Raw genomic sequence first — 17627 nt, 5'->3', positions numbered from 1 at the left:
CTGCTCGGTCTGCGAGTAATTTGCCTGGCACTGAAAGACCTCCTGATCTCCCTTCACAGGAGATCTGTCCAGATCTTGACTGACAAAATGACAGTGATGTGGTACATCAACAATTATGAAAGTGTTGGAGGAAGGGGTCCTATCTTCTCAAATTAAAAGTGCTAAGACACTGGGCCAGGGCTTATGGGTTCTGACTTGTTTATGGCCTGGCAGACTCTCTGAACACCGGAGATCATTCAATGTCAACTTGCCGACCACAAATGGCATTTCCACTCGAAGGTGCTTCAAGACATCTTCACATTATGGGCCACTCCTCAGGTGGACCTCTTCACAACTCGTTGGAATGCACACTTCCCTCCGTTGTAAACCCTCCAGTTCCTGTTGCAGGGAGTGTGTGAGGATGCCTTTCAGTTTATGTGCAATTTCCTGTATCAATGTGAATACCCATCTCCCCCCTCCGTCCCTCAACACACCTAATTTCTTGGATATTAAGGAAGCCTCGCCAAGACTGCCCCAATTCATTTTGATCATCCTGGACTGCGTTAGAAGGGTGTGGTCCACAGACTTCCTGTAATCCTGTGTCCGCCACTCTGATGACCTCAGCGTGCATCTCCTCTCCCAGTGGGCCATTCATGTTCTGCACCCCAATCTCCAGAGCCTCCACCTCCAAGACTGGAGATCTAGCTTATTTCATCTGCTGCGTGATGTAGTGCTTGGAATAATGTCAGCTCATCAGTCCTTTACAAAACCACTATATTCAGGGCTGTGAAACAATTTATTGCCATGCTGTGCAGAGGAAAATCTAAACCCTCTGGAGAAACACCCGTCTGTGTGCCGTTTTTCCCTTTCTTTAGCTCAGCAAGGTTGTGCAGTGGTCACTATTGTTGTCCTTTCCTCTTTCGTTTGACTTCCTTACCAACCATCCTTGTTCAAGTCCCTGCTTGTTGTGAAGGACTTTATGTATGTGTTTCCCTCTATACCCGTTGTGATAACAAAGTATGATCTGAATTTGGTCTTAACTTGTAATGGAGCCTTTGCTTGAACACCAGAACAGTTGGCAGTTATTTTTGTTACTCTTCAAAACTGTTTTCATGGTGGCCATCTCTTCATCACGTCAGTGTTTGTTACAACCCACACTACTTCCTATTGTCTGTCTACTGTTCTAAGAACTGCTGACGAGTTTTGAAATACTAAGTAAGCCCTCTCTCCCAACTGTTAATGTTTTTTTTAACTGCCTTTTTTTCTGATTACCATTGCTACAAGCTCAACCATATGACACTCTTCAATCTTAAATCTGCACTCTTAATGCGTTCGAGATTGGTCAGTCAGATGTGCTTAATTACATCACCTCAGTTGTTGGCAATGGCAAATCCTGATTTTACACACGTGCTGTGATGTATTTTACAAGGGCAATCACATCTTCATGCTTACTTTATTTGCTAGTCGCCAGATACCAGAATGATTTTCATTCTATCTTTGACCCTCCCCCTTCTTCCCACCTGACAGTAACTCCATTTCCCCCGAGTGCCAAATCTCAGTCCTTTGATTCTTGCTTTATATTCGCCACTTATCTCTACTCCACAGTACCAGTTGTTGAACATACAAAAAAGACTCTGCCCATGTACTCTCCCACACAGCTGAGATCTGAACAAAATAGATATGAGCCTAGCGTAAAGCCTCTTGGTTGCTCTACACTACTACTCAAGCTCCTATTTGAGAAAAGTCATAAATCCCACCATATGAGTCCTGTAACATCCCAAAACTCACAACTTCTGCAACACCTCACGCTCCTGTTCTATTCACTTTTTGTTAGTTGAGTACAAGTGCAACTTGCGGCTGTGCTCGTACTCCACTTTTCTACCTTCCATGCCTTATCTTGTACCCACACTTGATTCCCTAGCAATCATTCTCACCTTAACACTTTTACTTTTTGTGTGACCCACGCCTCTAAATTTCCATGCCTAATGGTCCTCTAAAACCAGTTTTACTCTGTGCAGGGCTTTTGTTAGAAATGGTGTTAGTACTTTAGTAAATGCAAGATGGCTAGTGTTTGAAGAGGGTTACAAAGGTATTTATGTCACCACTTCTAATACCCCTCTTTTCCCAATTCCCCAAAACTACATGGGATGGATGGGACAGCATTCGCATAATGGGCTAAAACTGCTTTTGAGAAACCACTAGAATGTGATTGGTGCTCAGAATGGGAGATGATTCGCACATGTGACTAGGAGAAGGAGAAGCTCTTTAAGTTTAACATTGGGAATGTTTAAATGTTTTTTTTTTTTTTTTTTTAAAAGAATGCTTTTGTATGCTTGTGAAATATAAATCTGCTTATAATAAATCCTGTGATTTTTATTTGCTGGCACCTTACTATGACTAAGTAATGGCTTTTGGAGATAAAATGATTTTTTTTATATTGATGGCCCTATTGACATGTGCACTCCTAAAGGGTGTTCTCTTTTTTCTGTAAAGTTACCTGCACATTGGCCATGCAAAGGCTGCTCTCCTAAACCAACACTACCAGGTGAACTTCAAAGGAAAGCTGATCATGAGGTTTGACGACACCAATCCCGAGAAAGAAAAGGAAGACTTTGAAAAGGTGAGTAAACCACGTGTTATGCGCATGGTTTGAAAACGAACAAATTAATTACCTTGAGTCTCGCAACAGAGAAGAAAGGTACCCGAAAGGACACACTCTAATCTCCATCCTGTTTGTCACAGTGCACGTTCCATGTAAATGAAAAATGCGTTCCTTCTCTGAGAGAACAACTGCTGTGTGGCATATGGAAGGCTGCACTCTGCAAGGAATTTTACCCTTGATCTATTTCCTTTGTGGAGTGTTAGTCTTTTTGTTCTCTTTGTTAGTGGATATCTAAAAGAATCACTTAACAATATTTACTTTAATCAACCAAGTGAATGACCCTTTTATGTAATTTTACAGTACATTCTTTTCAGCCTATCAACTTGTCATCTTCCTTTTACTTCAGACTGCTTTTAAATCATGTGGGCCTGTCAGATAGCACTACTGGTGGATGAAATGATGGAAATGTCAATGCAGCTTAATTTATTGTTACCAGAATTAGGTAGATGCTGTTACATTAATCAATGTATGGTTTTCCTGTGGGCTGAAGAATAATAGTGCTGGCTGGATATTGGCAGCAAAGATGTTGTGTTGCTCACAAAGGTTAGGGTGCATAACTTTAGGTTGTAGGCTTTGATGTGACCAGTCTCATGAATTGTACTTGTCTGAATGCTTGCCCAATGAGCAGTTCTTAATCTTTCTTAGAGTAGTTTGTACATTTGAAGATTCCGTTACAGATAAAGCATGTTCCTAGACCAGATACCTGCAGTGAACCTGCCTCCTTGTGTGTTTCTATGTGAGTTTGTACTGTCATACGGCCAAGGAACAGTTTGACTGGAGGCAGCTTGTGGTGTGTATTGGGCATCCACTATGTGATCTAGACCCTTATCGCAGTTATGCTTGTATATGACACACCGTTTTAAATGTTCGAGGCATATGGGCTGCAGATGGTACATTTATGAATAGATCGCCATCTGGTGTTGGGCTCGGATGATTGCACTTGTTTTTCTCTTGGAGAAGTCTTTGTAGTCACAAGACCGATGACTCCTCCTTTGGGTGCTAGTGCGCATGGGCATCGGCTCCATCCTTAGATTGTTTTTTTCCGCCATCGGGTTCGGATGAGGATCGAAGCGCTCCGGATCGACTTAGAGAAAAGAGTTATATTTCGGCGCGTATTCCCTTTCTAATTCGACGGTACTGTTATCGAGCGTGAGTTCATTTCCATTTCGACGCACTTCGACGTCAACAACAAGATTTTCAGCTTCTACGTCGACGAGCCCAGGAGGCCTAGCTCGACGTAGTCCAGCCCGGAGTCCATGGAAAGGACTCCATTCCAAAAATGTCCAACGTGTGGTGCTAAATTCCTACACGAGGTGTGCAACCTCTGTTTATCACCTGAACACGAGTCCTGGGACTGTGAAGCCTGCGCGGCATTCTCCTCCAAGTCGACGATTAGAAACAGTCGAGCCAGAAGACACGAGGCGTCGAGAATGCAGTCAGACGCAATCCCGGAGTTGTTCGAGGCCCAACACCCCGAGGACGAAGTAGAAGATGAGGATGGGTCGGAGTCGGAAGCGGACGAGTCTGACGTTGAAGAAATCGATGTCCCTTTACCAAAAAAACGACCCCGAGTGGTGTCGACCCCGCCTTCAAGCCCGGTCAGACAACTGAAAAAAGTTTCTGACGCGCCGCCCTCTGGCTTGGCAACGAAACCGAAACCGAAACACTCGGCCTCCCACCATGTCGGATCCGAGAAACGGTCGGCATCAACATCGACACCGAAGCTCCATACCAAGGAAAGCTCGCAGTCGAAACACTCCATGTCGAAACCGAAACATGTTTCGACGTCGAAGATTTCCTAGACACCGAAAACATCGGACTCGAGCAAATTCTCGGTGCCGAAAACACAACACCGAGAATCGGACACACAAGCACCTTTCGGAACCAAAGACTTCGGTACCGACACAGGAGCAACAAACAGATATAAAACAAAAGACTTTGTTTATTGATCCACATACTGGCAAGGTGGTGACAAAACTACCTAAAAAGAGGAAAAATGAACAGTTGGAGGACAAAGCTCCTCTCCCTAAGAAGAGAACAATGGGGACAAATACAACCCCTCCCCTTTCTCCACAACCTAGAGACACACCCTTTTCTCCTCTTCCTCACACTCTGCCAGCTATTCCTCCACCTTCTACACCACGCCCATCTACACCTCAAACCGATGTAGAAAGTGACACAGTGGAGGGGGAACTTCCTAGGGATGATAACGACACTATCCCAGAAGGCGCAGACCCATGGGAAGACTATAACGCAGTGTCGGATAACGATAATGACTCTGAACTGTATCCCTCAAAACCCTCACCACCTGATGATAATACGGGTTTTGCACAATTAATTAATAGGGAAGCAAAATACCACAAGGTAGATTTACATGCGGAACCTCAAATAGAAGATTTCCTTTTAGAAACACTACCTGCTGCACAAAGGACTTCAGGGACCCTACAAATACTTAAGGGTCTCCTCAATCACACATCAGATATATTTAAAGACCCTGTAAGAGCTAGGGTATTAAACCCAAGAATTGATAAAAAATATAAGGCTTCCCCAAAGGACCCAATATTTATTAAGGGACAAATACCTCTCGACTCACTAGTGGTCACAAACGCTCGTAAGAGGGCAAATTCACTAACTAAAGGAGAAGCTCCTCCTCCTGACAAGGAGTCCAAGTTAATAGATTCCTCTGGCAAAAGAGTAGCATCCCAAGCGGCAAACAGCTGGCACATAGCTAATACGCAAGCACTACTTGCACGTTATGATAGAGCTCATTATCTCCCTAAAGAACATCAAAAAAGGGCAGATCAGCTCATACAAGAAGGGAAGATAATAACTAACACTTCCATTAAGTGCGCCTTAGACGCAGCAGACACGGCAGCAAGATCCATAAACACCAGTATCATGTTAAGAAGACATGCATGGCTCCGAGTCTCAGGGTTCAAACAAGAGGTACAAACTTCCTTGTTGAACCAGCCTTTTGATGGTAAAACACTTTTCGGCTCAAGTACAGATGAGGCATTAGAAAAGATGAAGAAAGACACAGAAACGGCTAAGTCAATGGGAGCATTACAACAGCCAGCTCAAAGGGGTTCCTTTTGTAGGTCCACCTATAGAGGCGGATCAAAGAATACAGGCACAAGCCAGCAATCAACCTCTTTTACCCCAACATCACCCAGAGGTAATTCCAGAGGCAGTTACAGAGGTAATAACAACAAGGGTAGAGGTCGCGGAAATAACAACTGCAACTCTCCTACCCCAAAACAGCGACTTCATACAGCTCCCCCCAGACCATGTAACACCGGTCGGGGGACGCCTAGCACAGTTCCTACCTGTCTGGGAAAACATCACATCAGACAGGTGGGTGAGACAAATTATCCAACATGGTTATTGCCTGGAACTCACAGCTACCCCGCCAAACATCCCCCCAAACAACGTCCAATGAGTCAAGATCATCTGACATTGTTAAAACAGGAAGTACTATCACTACTACAAAAGCATGCCATAGAGAAGGTTCCACAACATCAACAGGGAACTGGAGTAAACTCTCTATACTTTCTAATCCCCCAAAAAGATGGGTCTCTAAGGCCAATACTGGACCTCAGACCTCTCAATGCATACATAAATTCGGAACATTTCCACATGGTTACGCTCCGAGAAGTACTTCCTTTACTGAAGAAAGGGGACTTTCTTTCTACACTGGATCTAAAAGACGCTTACTTTCATATCCCAATTCACAAAGTCCACAGAAAATATCTCCGATTTGTTGTAGAAGGACAACATTATCAGTTCAAAGTCCTTCCTTTTGGGGTCACAACAGCACCATGGGTGTTCACAAAATGCTTAGCAGTGGTTGCAGCACACCTAAGAAGACTACAAATACATGTCTTCCCTTACTTGGACGATTGGCTAATAAAGGCCACGTCACAAAAGGAATGTCTTCAAAACACACAAAAGGCAATTCAGCTGCTGCACCAGCTAGGGCTTACGGTGAACTACACAATCACACCTGCAACCAAACAAGGTTCAACAATATCTAGGGGCTCCTATAGATACAGAAAAAGCCAGAGTATACCCCAATCCAGTCAGGATTCAAACAATGCTCACATTGATTCAAAGATTTCAACCACAACACTCTCTAACAGCTCGAGTGTTCATGCAGTTTTTGGGGATGATGTCCTCTTGCATACTGCTAATACCATATGCCAGACTACAGGTGCGCCCGCTGCAAGAATGCCTAGCAACACAGTGGAATCGGGCTCAAGGTCAGATTACAGATCTGGTGTTAGTAGACGACCGCACACATCGCTCTCTCAAGTGGTGGAACACAACAAACATTTCCAAAGGACGGTGGTTCCTAGAGCCAATTCCACAAGTGGTGCTAACAGCGGATGCAGTGTTTCTAGCTTTAAAAGCTTTTCAAATGTAGATTCTCAACAAAGCAGTCCTGATCAGAACAGACAACATGGCAGCAATGTATTATATTCAAAAACAGGGGGGGACTCGTTCTCTCCAACTATCCAGACGCGCGCAGGAAATTTGGAGATGGGCCATTCCTCAAAACATCTATCTGTTAGCAGTTCACCTACCAGGAGTTCAAAATCAGATAGCAACCATTCTTCCAAAGATGGGGGCAACTGGAGATAGATCTCTTTGCCACTCATCAGAACGCAAAATGCCAAAGCTTCGCATCCAGGTACCCACACCACCTGTCACAGGGCAATGCATTCTGGATAAATTGGTCCAACAAATTTGTATACGCTTTTCCCCCTCTCCCACTGATTCCATTAGTGGTTCGAAAACTGCAACAACATTCAATGACCATGATTCTAGTAGCACCCACGTGAGCACGACAGCCGTGGTTCACCACGCTCCTGCAACTCTCACAGGTGCCACTTCACAAATTAAGAATCTTACCCATGCACCTTACTTACACAGAACCATGGAGAAATAATGCACCCAGATCCCAAACAACTGAACCTAGCGATCTGGTTCCTGAGGTCATAGAATTTGGATACTTAAATTTACCTCCAAACTGTATGGAAATTATTAAGCAAGCAAGGCGTCCTACCACCAGAGCATGCTATGCAGCAAAGTGGATAAGGTTTGCTGTATACTGTAATAGTAACAGCATCAACCCTCTGGACTCATCAACACAAAATATTATTTGCTACTTACTACACTTACAGCAATGTAACCTTGCTTACACCTCCATTAGAGTACATCTTGCAGCTATAGCAGCGTACCTGCAAAACAGGCATCACCTATCCCTGTTTAGAGTACCCGCAATTAAAGCTTTTATGGAAGGCCTCAAAAGAGTCATTCCACCAAGACTGCCACCTTTTCCAGTCTGGAATCTCAACATAGTACTCACCAGACTAATGGGACCACCTTTTGAACCTGTGCACAAGTGTGAAATACAATTTCTTACATGGAAAATGGCTTTCCTTATAGCCATTACCTTCCTCAGGAGAGTGAGTGAATTACAGGCATTCACAATACAAGAACCGTTTCTACAGTTACACCAGAATAAAGTGGTTCTTAGAACAAACCCAAAGTTCTTGCCTAAAGTGATTTCAGCATTCCACATCAATCAGCCAGTGGAACTACCAGTCTTTTTTCCAAAACCACAGACGGTAGCAGAGAGGGCCCTACATACATTAGATGTCAAAAGGGCAATATTATATTACATAGAAAGAACACAAACTTTCAGGAAAACTAAACAACTATTTTTAGCGTTTTCACCAACACATAAAGGCAATCCTATCTCTAAAGCAGGCATTGCCAGGTGGATTGAAAAATGTATACAAATATGTTACATGAAAGCAAAGAGAACAGTAACTGTTCCCCCTAGAGCTCATTCTACACGTAAACTAGGGGCATCTATGGCATTCTTAGGAAACATTCTCCTAGATGACATATGCAAGGCAGCAACTTGGTCTACACCAAATACCTTCACAAAACACTACTGTGTTGATGTGCAGGCAACACAACAAGCAAGGGTGGGCCAGGCTGTACTAAAAACTTTATTTCAAACTGTTGCAACAGACACTGGTAACCACCGCTAGGGAGGTAACTGCTGTATAATCTATTCATAAATGTACCATCTGCAGCCCATATGTCTCGAACGGAATATGCTACTTACCAGTATGCATCTGTTTTTGGCATAGAGGGCTGCAGAGTGGTACATGCCCTCCCTGCCTCCCCGGAAACCAGTGTCTGTTCCAACACTATCTTATTTAGATACACTTACATGGGCATCTCTTTCTGTATTCTATCATATTATTCCATCTAACCCTACTATGGCAAAACAATCTAAGGATGGAGCCGATGCCCATGCGCGCTAGCACCCAAAGGAGGAGTCATCGGTCTTGTGACTACAAAGACTTCTCCAAGAGAAAAACAAGTGCAATCATCCGAGCCCAACACCAGATGGCGATCTATTCATAAATGTACCACTTTGAAATGAATGAAATGAATGAAATGAATGAAATGAATGAAATGAAACTTATATAGCGCACGACTTACCCTGGGGCATCTCAGCGCTTGCTTAGGGAACCCGTCCTGGTATTCCCCTGTGAGATAACCCTGGCAGGGTATCCACAAGGTGAAAGCCAGGCATCCCACCGCGAGGGGCCATTGTGGAGATTTAGCAAGCTATTGCCCAGAGTCGCAGAGTGTGAACCCGTGAGTCGAGGAGGCACCGGAGCGAGAATTAACGAGTCCGTGGAATTTTGAGCCCAAGACCCGCCGAGGCGGGGAATTTCTGCAGCCCTCTATGCCAAGAACAGATGCATACTGGTAAGTAGCATATTCCTCACTATGGGTTACACTGTGACTTCAGTTTGGGTGCTACTTACTGTTGTGGTTTGTTATGATAGAACCGTACATGTGACATTGCAACTTCCCAAACATGCTCTCAATGAAAGTAGTCTGGACACTATCCAGTGTGGTGCCTTCTTCCACAACTTAACTCTGATGTGATCAGGGCACTATGTGCATTGTTTTTCTCATTCTTCACCTATCAACATAATCTAAATGTTTAGCTCAATTCAAACAAACATAGTCCTGCTTTGTCAAGTAAATGTAGTCAAGGGTGTCCAAGCTAATGGTACAACTCCATGATTAAACTGCACCGATGGGCGTGGCTTAGCACGCGATGTAGACAGACGTGCCTGGGCTGAGCTCCGAGTGAAGCTCCCCTACCGCGGGCCATTTCTCCGTCATTTCCCGCAGTGGCAGTCCCAAACTCAGACCGAGTGTGCCTCGGAGCCTGATCCGACACCTGTGCGACTTTGGAGAGGATTGGAGACACGGACCCTCCCACTTCCGGCCGGCGGCTCCAGTCACCTGAGCCCGGGGATCCGGCCATACGAGGTAGGCCGCGCCGCGCGCACCCGCCCCCGATCTACACGGAGTGGGGGACGGGACCGCGCCGCTGCGCCTGGTGCCTCCAGCGACCCCACTACCCGGGAGCCCCAGCAACTGGTGGCGGAGGTGACACCCCCGGCCACTGAGGCCTGGAGCACCGGCCCGCTTGGCAAGCAGAGCCAGGAACACCCCGCTGGGCCACGCGGTCCTCAGAGGGGGACTACATCGCGCCGATTGGAGCCTCCACTGCCCCTGCCACACGTGAACCCTTACAACTGCCTGCAGGGACGGCGAGACCGGGCACACTGGATCCCTGCCCCCTCTCTACCCTGTGGTGGTCAGCGGCCGGTGTCGGACCTGGCCCATATCCGTGGACCCAGCCTACTATCCGCAACGACCACGGCCACACCTGAGTAGCCCTGCTAGAAGGCGACTCCACACCGGGGGTGCTGGACTTGGACACGCGGGAGTGGATCCCGAGCAAACCCACGCGCAGCGCCCCGTGATTCGCCTCACGCCGAAGGACACGACTCCCTCCACCACAATTGATGTTGCCCAGTGCCACCCGGACAGACTGATCCTCCCGGGCCCGGGGAGACGGGGGCGGCCGGAGAGGCCACGTGGTCCGACCCTACCAGCCTGCACACGGCCCTACCAGGAGGCGAGTTGCCGTTGCGACATTTGAAGTGCCATCCAGTGGCACACGGAGCCCCCTACACAGACTGCGACACAGACTTCGCACCCTCCCTGGGTGGTGTCACTGTGCGAGTTCCCGGGAGCCCAAGCGGAGTAGCGATCTCCTTACCAGCTACACTCCGTCTGGAGCGGACAATACAGAGTACCTGACCTAGTGGCCGACGCGCCCAGGACCCTGCGGTGTTGGTTGTGGAGGCCTGCCGTCCCGGCTGCCTTGCGGCGCCGACCAGTCCCATGTCAGGGGGGACTAGAGTGAAGACTGGAACCGGTGGGGCGCTGAACAAGGGAAAGATGGTGAAGAACCTCGAGGCTGACCAGACTGCCTCCAAGCTAACACCATGCTGGCGGCCATGGAGCGCTTGGAGGAATCCATGCAGTTGACCCGTACATCGCTGGAGACCAAGATCAATAAGGTGGCGGTGGACTTGACGCACCTCAGGGCGGACCACAAGAAACTCTCTGAACGCACCACAGTCCTGGAACAGACTATGGCGGAGGCCTCGCCCAAGCTGGTACAGACGGATAAGCACATACGCGACCTCCTCAACCGGGTGGAGTTCCTTGAGGACAGAGCGGAGGGACGGGCCCGGAGGAACAATGTGCGCATAGTGGGCCTGCCGGAACGCTGGGAGTGGAGGGAGACAGCGGAACATATGGAGGGCTGGCTCCGAGAACTGTTACCGGAGGGCACACTGTCGCCGCACTTTGTGGTGGAGAGGGCGCACCGGGTGCCGTCCCGTCCGCCCCCGGAGTGCTCCAATCCCAGACCTATGCTTATGCGAGTGCTGAACTACCGTGACCAGGACGCCATCCTACGCGAAACCAGGAAGCTGTTGGACATTAAGGTGGACAATGCAAAGGTGATGTTCTTCCCCGACTACACGGTACAAGTCCAGCGACAGCGCCACTCGTTCATGGCAGTGAAGCAGAGACTCTGGCGTCTGGCTCTCAAGTACTCGTTACTGTTCCCGGCACGCCTCCGGGTGGTAGCACAAGACAAGACGCATTTCTTTGACTCTCCTCAGGCGGCTGCGGCCTGGCTGGATTCTGGAATCGACACAGGCCATGGGACTGCACCGCCAGAGCAGCGCAGAAACCGCGGCACCCGCAGACGAAGACACCGGCGCCCCTCGCCGACCAGGTCATCCACCGCGGACACGGAACTGGGCCCCACGCCAGAACAAATACAAAGCGAACAGCAAGAGGCCCTCCGGATAGCAGCCGAGCTCAGTGGATCACAGTCGCCTATCCTGATCTCCAACGCCAGCCCCAGATCACGCGGGAGCGAGGATGACGAATACTTGTACAGACTGCCGGATGAACAAGTTACAGAGGGCCTGCCGGATGTCACACCCCAAACGGCGGACCTGATAGCATAACGAGCTCCCTCACCCTGGCCTTGGGCGGACCGCAGCGGTTGACGCCACGTAAGAGGCTTTGCACCACACTGGGAGTCCCACTTGGCGGACCCACCGGGACTACTGGGGGCCTCAGACAACACAATTGGCGCAGTCCCAGGGGCCCGTGCCCTGCCCCCCTTCCCCCCCCCCCCCCCCCCGCCCCCCCCCCCACCCTGGTGCACCCTGAGCTGCTCCCGTTGCCGAGAGGGGGGTCGGAACTACTCTATTTGAGACACGCCAGGGACATTGTGTTGAAGGGGTGGCCGGACCCCTAGAGGTGAGTGTCCCCCGGGGGGTGGAGAAGGAGGCCCCCGGAGCAGAGCATCCTGGCTCTGAGGCAGCAGTCGCTCTGGCCCTGGATGTGAACACTGACATTGACTTCTGGTGCCCTTTTGCCCACAGCCCATGGAGGGGAGACACCACAGCTCTCTTGGCCTGGTGAACTATCCTATATTGCTTGTGTTACACACTTTGTCATTCCCCCATTGAACTCACGGATTAATTGAGCTCTCTAGAGTGTTTGGGCGACAACACGTTTTGTTGTTGCCCTTTTGGCATTATGGTTCTGTTAATGTTCTTTTTGAGACTAGTGTCGGCACTGACGTGTTACAGTTTATGTCCCTGGGTCTGTGCGGGATGGCGGGCTGGAACACTGGTATTCGATATCTGCTGTTGTACTTGTGTGGCCGGGGCGGGCTGGGGGTTGGGGGGGGTGTGCGGGTAATTGGGCGATGTGGAAACTGTGATGGCTTCGGTTAAATTTTGTACCTGGAATGTCAGGGGCATGCACACACCCTCACATAGATATCAGGTGTACTCCTATCTTAAAAGGCATCAGGTACAGATCGCATTGTTGCAGGAGACCTACCTAGTAGCCGCAGAGGTTGCCACACTTCGCCGTAGATGGAGGGGGCAAATATTTGCCATGAGCTTCTCAGCGTTTGCACGAGGGACCCTGATCTGGGTGCGACCGGGAGTTCCATTTGCACTGACACACAGCAACATTGACACAGAGGGGCGTTATGTCTTCATACAGGGTAGACTGGACGGGCAACAGATAGTTATAGCCTCCATCTACGCACCTAATGTCGAACAGGGGAGGTTCCTGACGAGACTGTCGACGGTGATTGCACCTTGGCCCGACGTGCCCCTATTGTTAGGTGGCGATTATAACAGTGTGCTAGATGTCTCCCTCGATCGCTCGTCTCCTCCGGCGACAGTCGCCCCAGCCCAAGCAGCCTCCAGGGCCCTCCTTGATTGGGCGACACAGTGGAACCTGCAAGATGCTTGGCGAGTCAGAAACCCCGACGCCCGGGTATACTCCTACTTCTCCGGGGCCCACTCATTACACGTCAGATTAGATAGGTATATGATGTCCCGTGACTTGATTCCTTACGTGACAGACACCGACTACCTGGGGCGGACGCACTCAGACCACAACCCACACACTCTAGATTATGGATGGAAGCGCCCGCGCCCACCTGTGCCCACATGGCGCCTGCAGCCGGATCTCTTGCTCGATACCCCATTCCGAGAGGAGATGTCTGGGAGGATAATACAATACTTCGAGGACAATAGCGACTCGGCCTCGTCCCCGCAAATTGAGTGGGACGCCTTTAAAACAGTGACCCGGGGGAACTGTCTCGGTGTGCAGGCATGCCTGCGGGGGCAGGTGGAGCGGGATCTGCTGAAAGCGGAGGTGACATTGCTAGACAAGGAGCGGGAAGCGGCGGAGGGCGATGACTCCCCATTGATCACGGCCAGGGCAGATCACGCCCTTTTGATGGAGAGACTGAAGAACCTTAATTTTGCAGCACACTCTGCACGCACCCACAACACCGGTGACAAGCCAGGCAGACTCCTATCATGGCTGATACGACAAGATACTCAATCAGCGTCGGTGCTGTCGATCCGCACGACTCAGGGCACTGAAGTCTTCACACAAAAACAGATACATGAGGCATTCACAACACATTATAGGTCCTTATACAGCTCGAGACTGAGAACCACCGAGGTGGAGATCACAGATTACCTAGCGACACTGCAACTACCAGCGGCCACTCACGCCCAACAGGCGGAGCTGGGGGCGGAGCTTACTGGTGAGGAGCTACGAGAAGTGATCTTTTCCCTCTCTAACGGCAAGGCGCCGGGCCCGGGCGGGCTCCCGGCCGAATTTTACAAGGCCTATTCCTTGTTACTGATACCCGAACTGTTAAAGGTGTACAAGGCGGCATCTGAGGATGCTGAACTTCCGGCGTCCCTGAACGAGGCCAATGTGATCTCCCTGCTGAAACCAGGCAGGGAAGCGTGCGAGCTAGGGTCTTACAGGCCATTGGCCCTCCTTAACACAGATTACAAGATCTTGGCGGCGACACTGGCTCGGAGACTTGCACTCCTGGTTCCCACACTGGTGCACTCTGACCAGAATGGCTTTGTGCCCACCCGCAGCACGTCTTACAACATACGCCGCTTCTTCAGAGTCCAACGCTATGCGTCCTCCGCCTGGCCACACTCAGGGTGCATAATACTTGATCTTGAAAAGGCGTTTGACTCGGTAGAGTGGCCCTTTCTCCTCCAAGTGCTCAAAGTATGAGCTGGGTGACGCCTATATTCAGATGGTGGGGCTCCTCTACCAGGCACGAGTCCGGACTGGGCGGCTATTCTCTGACAGAATAAGGATTGGGAGAGGCACCAGGCAGGGATGTCCCCTCTCTCCCCTGATATTCGCACTCGTGATGGAGCCATTGGTGGAACTGCTCCGGACCTCCGGTGCCGCCTGGGGTATCCCACTGGCGGATGGAACCCACTCGGTGTCTCTGTATGCCGATGACTTACTGTTATATATCAGGGACCTCACCCATATACCTACGACACTCACAGACATCTTTCGGGTGTTCGGGGACATGTCAGGGCTCCGCGTTAACTGGTCGAAATCAGGGGTCTATGCGTTCAGTGACACTATGCCACAATGTGATGTGCGAATGATGGGAGAGAAGCTTCGATGGCACCCGACGGTATTCCGGTACTTGGGGATCCTAATATATCGGGACCCCGTTGATCTCCTAGAGGGCAACCTTGTGAGAGCCATCTCCTCGCTGTCAGCCCAGGTCACGTTCTGGAACTCCCTCCCATTGAATGTGCCGGCCCGAGTGGCACTGACGAAGATGATAATGCTCCCCCGGCTCCTCTACTTTTATGCTAACCTTCCGGTGTATGTGCCGACGCGCATATTCAAGGGATTGGAAACCCTCACCAGGCGCCTTATCTGGAATAAAGGACTCCCCCGGGTGGCATTGAGGACCTTATATGCGGCCGCGGAATCTGGAGGCCTGGCGGTTCCCAATCAGGAACTATATTACTTGGCGGCCCAATTGCAGTGGGTTGCCTATTGGCTGAGTGGTAAGAACCTGATAGACACGGCCACGGAGGACACTACCTTGTCCCCAACTCAGGTGCTGAGACCGGCCCCCCAACCAGATCCATTTAGCTGTCGCAAGGCAGTGCTTTATGCGAAGCCTCAGACTCACCAAAAGCACCGTACCATATGCCCCGAACCTGCCGCTGCTGGGGAACCCCTGGGGAAATGGCGTGCTGTCTTCAACCGTGCCACGCAGTTGGACTGCGGCAGACTTGGACGGACTAGGTGACTTGTATAGTGATGGGGAGCTACTGTCCTTCGAGACTTTGACCGCCGACACCGGTCTGCCAGCGGGACAGTTTCTGACGCATGCGAGGCTTCTCCGAGTGCTGACAGAGACATGGGGAGACCTGACTCACGAGCCGACCACACATATGCTCATACAGTACCTACATGTGATGGGCGATGGTTCCCATCTGGTGCACTGGCTGGCTCAGGCGCTCCACTATCATACTCAATTCTCCTCCCAACGACTGAGAGAGAAATGGACGGCCGACCGGGGTAGTGAATGGACGGACAAACAGTGGGCCGCAGTACTGGCTGGCGCAAGGAACATTCCTCGCAATGCGAGATTTAGGATCATCGAATATTACATAATACACCGTGCGTATTTATCCCCGGACAAACTGAACCGCTACTTTGGCCTCGCCTCTTCGGCATGTCCCAGGTGCGGACTCCTGAACTCGGACCTGCTACACGCACTCTGGAGTTGCACTCACCTCACCATGTACTGGTCGGCGGTCACTGACACGTTAGTGGCGGCCACGGGCGATACCCTCCCCAAGACGTGGGAAGTATGCCTGCTGGGACTCTACAACAGAACCAAGCAGTCCAAACTACAGGCACGTTTCTGGGACCTGGGGCTCATTACGGCTAAGCGGCTCATCACGAAACTCTGGAAGAATAATGCCCCCCCGCGACCTGCAGACTGGCGTCGCTCATTTGCCAACTGGGCTAGCGCAGAGAGTGTGTCTTTGCACAGGGAGGAGACAGCGGGCCTTCGTATGTACCCAATTGCCCCTGAGTGGGACACTACCCTGACTGCATACCATCGGGCTTGTACCCAGGCTGGCATTACATGACCGCCTCGTCATGGAGTAGTGATAGACCGGTCATCCTCCGCCCCAGCATGCCGCCCCCCCCCCCCCCCCCCCCCCCAACCATTGGGGTAACGCCCAGCAAACTCCATTGGCTATCATTCCCCCCCACCGCCTTCTGGCCGCAGCAACCCTCAATCCACGACCACTCCCGCCCCCCGCACAGTCCACATATGGCGTCACATACACAGTTAGGATCACTGATACACTACTGTACATGCTAGCACTAGTCCGATCGTTGTTGAAGTGTTTTCTCTCCTATTTTCTTTAATTCCCTTTAGTTTCTCATGATTGGCAGTTAGCTTGTTTCTGCTGTGCTCACGATGATGTTAATCTTCCCCGCCCCGTTTGCCCTTCCTACTATGTTTATTGAATATTGCCACGATCACAAGACTATAGCCCAGTGCATTATATGGCAAAGTGGGATGTGCTTCCTGTCTTTGACTTCATCCGTGCCAACCAGGGAACGCAGCCTAGGATGAACATTGTTGGCTATCATGACCACCCTGGTCCTTCTGCAGTGATGAACGCTGCAGGCACTGCAACCCATGATTTCTCCTGGAACTGATAATTGCGGACTAATGCATATTCTCTGGCTACTGTTTATTTTCACATGTGTGACCAACATGTCGAAAATGTTACTGACTGGGTAATGCTTGAAGTTTATATGACGTTGTATGATCTATTGGCTTATTACTTGTGAAATTAAATAAAATATGAGAACGTTGGTCTCAAAAAAAAAAATGATTAAACTGCACCGATTTTCGGATTGGAAATAAAACCTTACGTGAAACACTAGGGCAAAATGTGCCTGGAAACCCATAGTAAAGTAATAAATTAACCACTTGGGTGCTATGGATGGCTCCAGCAAGTCCCAGCACCTGTGGCTGGAAATCCCGCTGGTACGAGCACCAGAGGGATTTAATTTTTAAAATTTTACTTTGGGCTCCTGGGGAAGAGCTTCCCCAGCAACCTAAGGCATTTTTTTGTAATGACGATCGGCGTGCATT

At 49.9% G+C, this 17627-nt stretch overlaps 1 protein-coding gene across 4 annotated transcripts in view; it reads left to right on the top strand.

Moving 5' to 3' along the window:
• Positions 1-17627, top strand: part of EPRS1 (glutamyl-prolyl-tRNA synthetase 1) — a 470400-nt gene that overhangs the window by 54763 nt on the left and 398010 nt on the right. For all 4 annotated transcript variants that reach the window (XM_086927918.1, XM_086927917.1, XM_086927914.1 and 1 more), the window contains exon 7: positions 2473-2599. In XM_086927918.1, the coding sequence (XP_086784044.1) occupies positions 2473-2599 (127 nt within the window). The remainder of the gene's footprint in view (positions 1-2472; positions 2600-17627) is intronic.

The sequence above is a fragment of the Lissotriton vulgaris genome, chromosome 6, assembly GCF_964263255.1.
Source record: "Lissotriton vulgaris chromosome 6, aLisVul1.2, whole genome shotgun sequence".
NCBI lineage: Eukaryota > Metazoa > Chordata > Amphibia > Caudata > Salamandridae > Lissotriton > Lissotriton vulgaris.
This window is presented reverse-complemented; position numbering and strand designations above follow the sequence as displayed.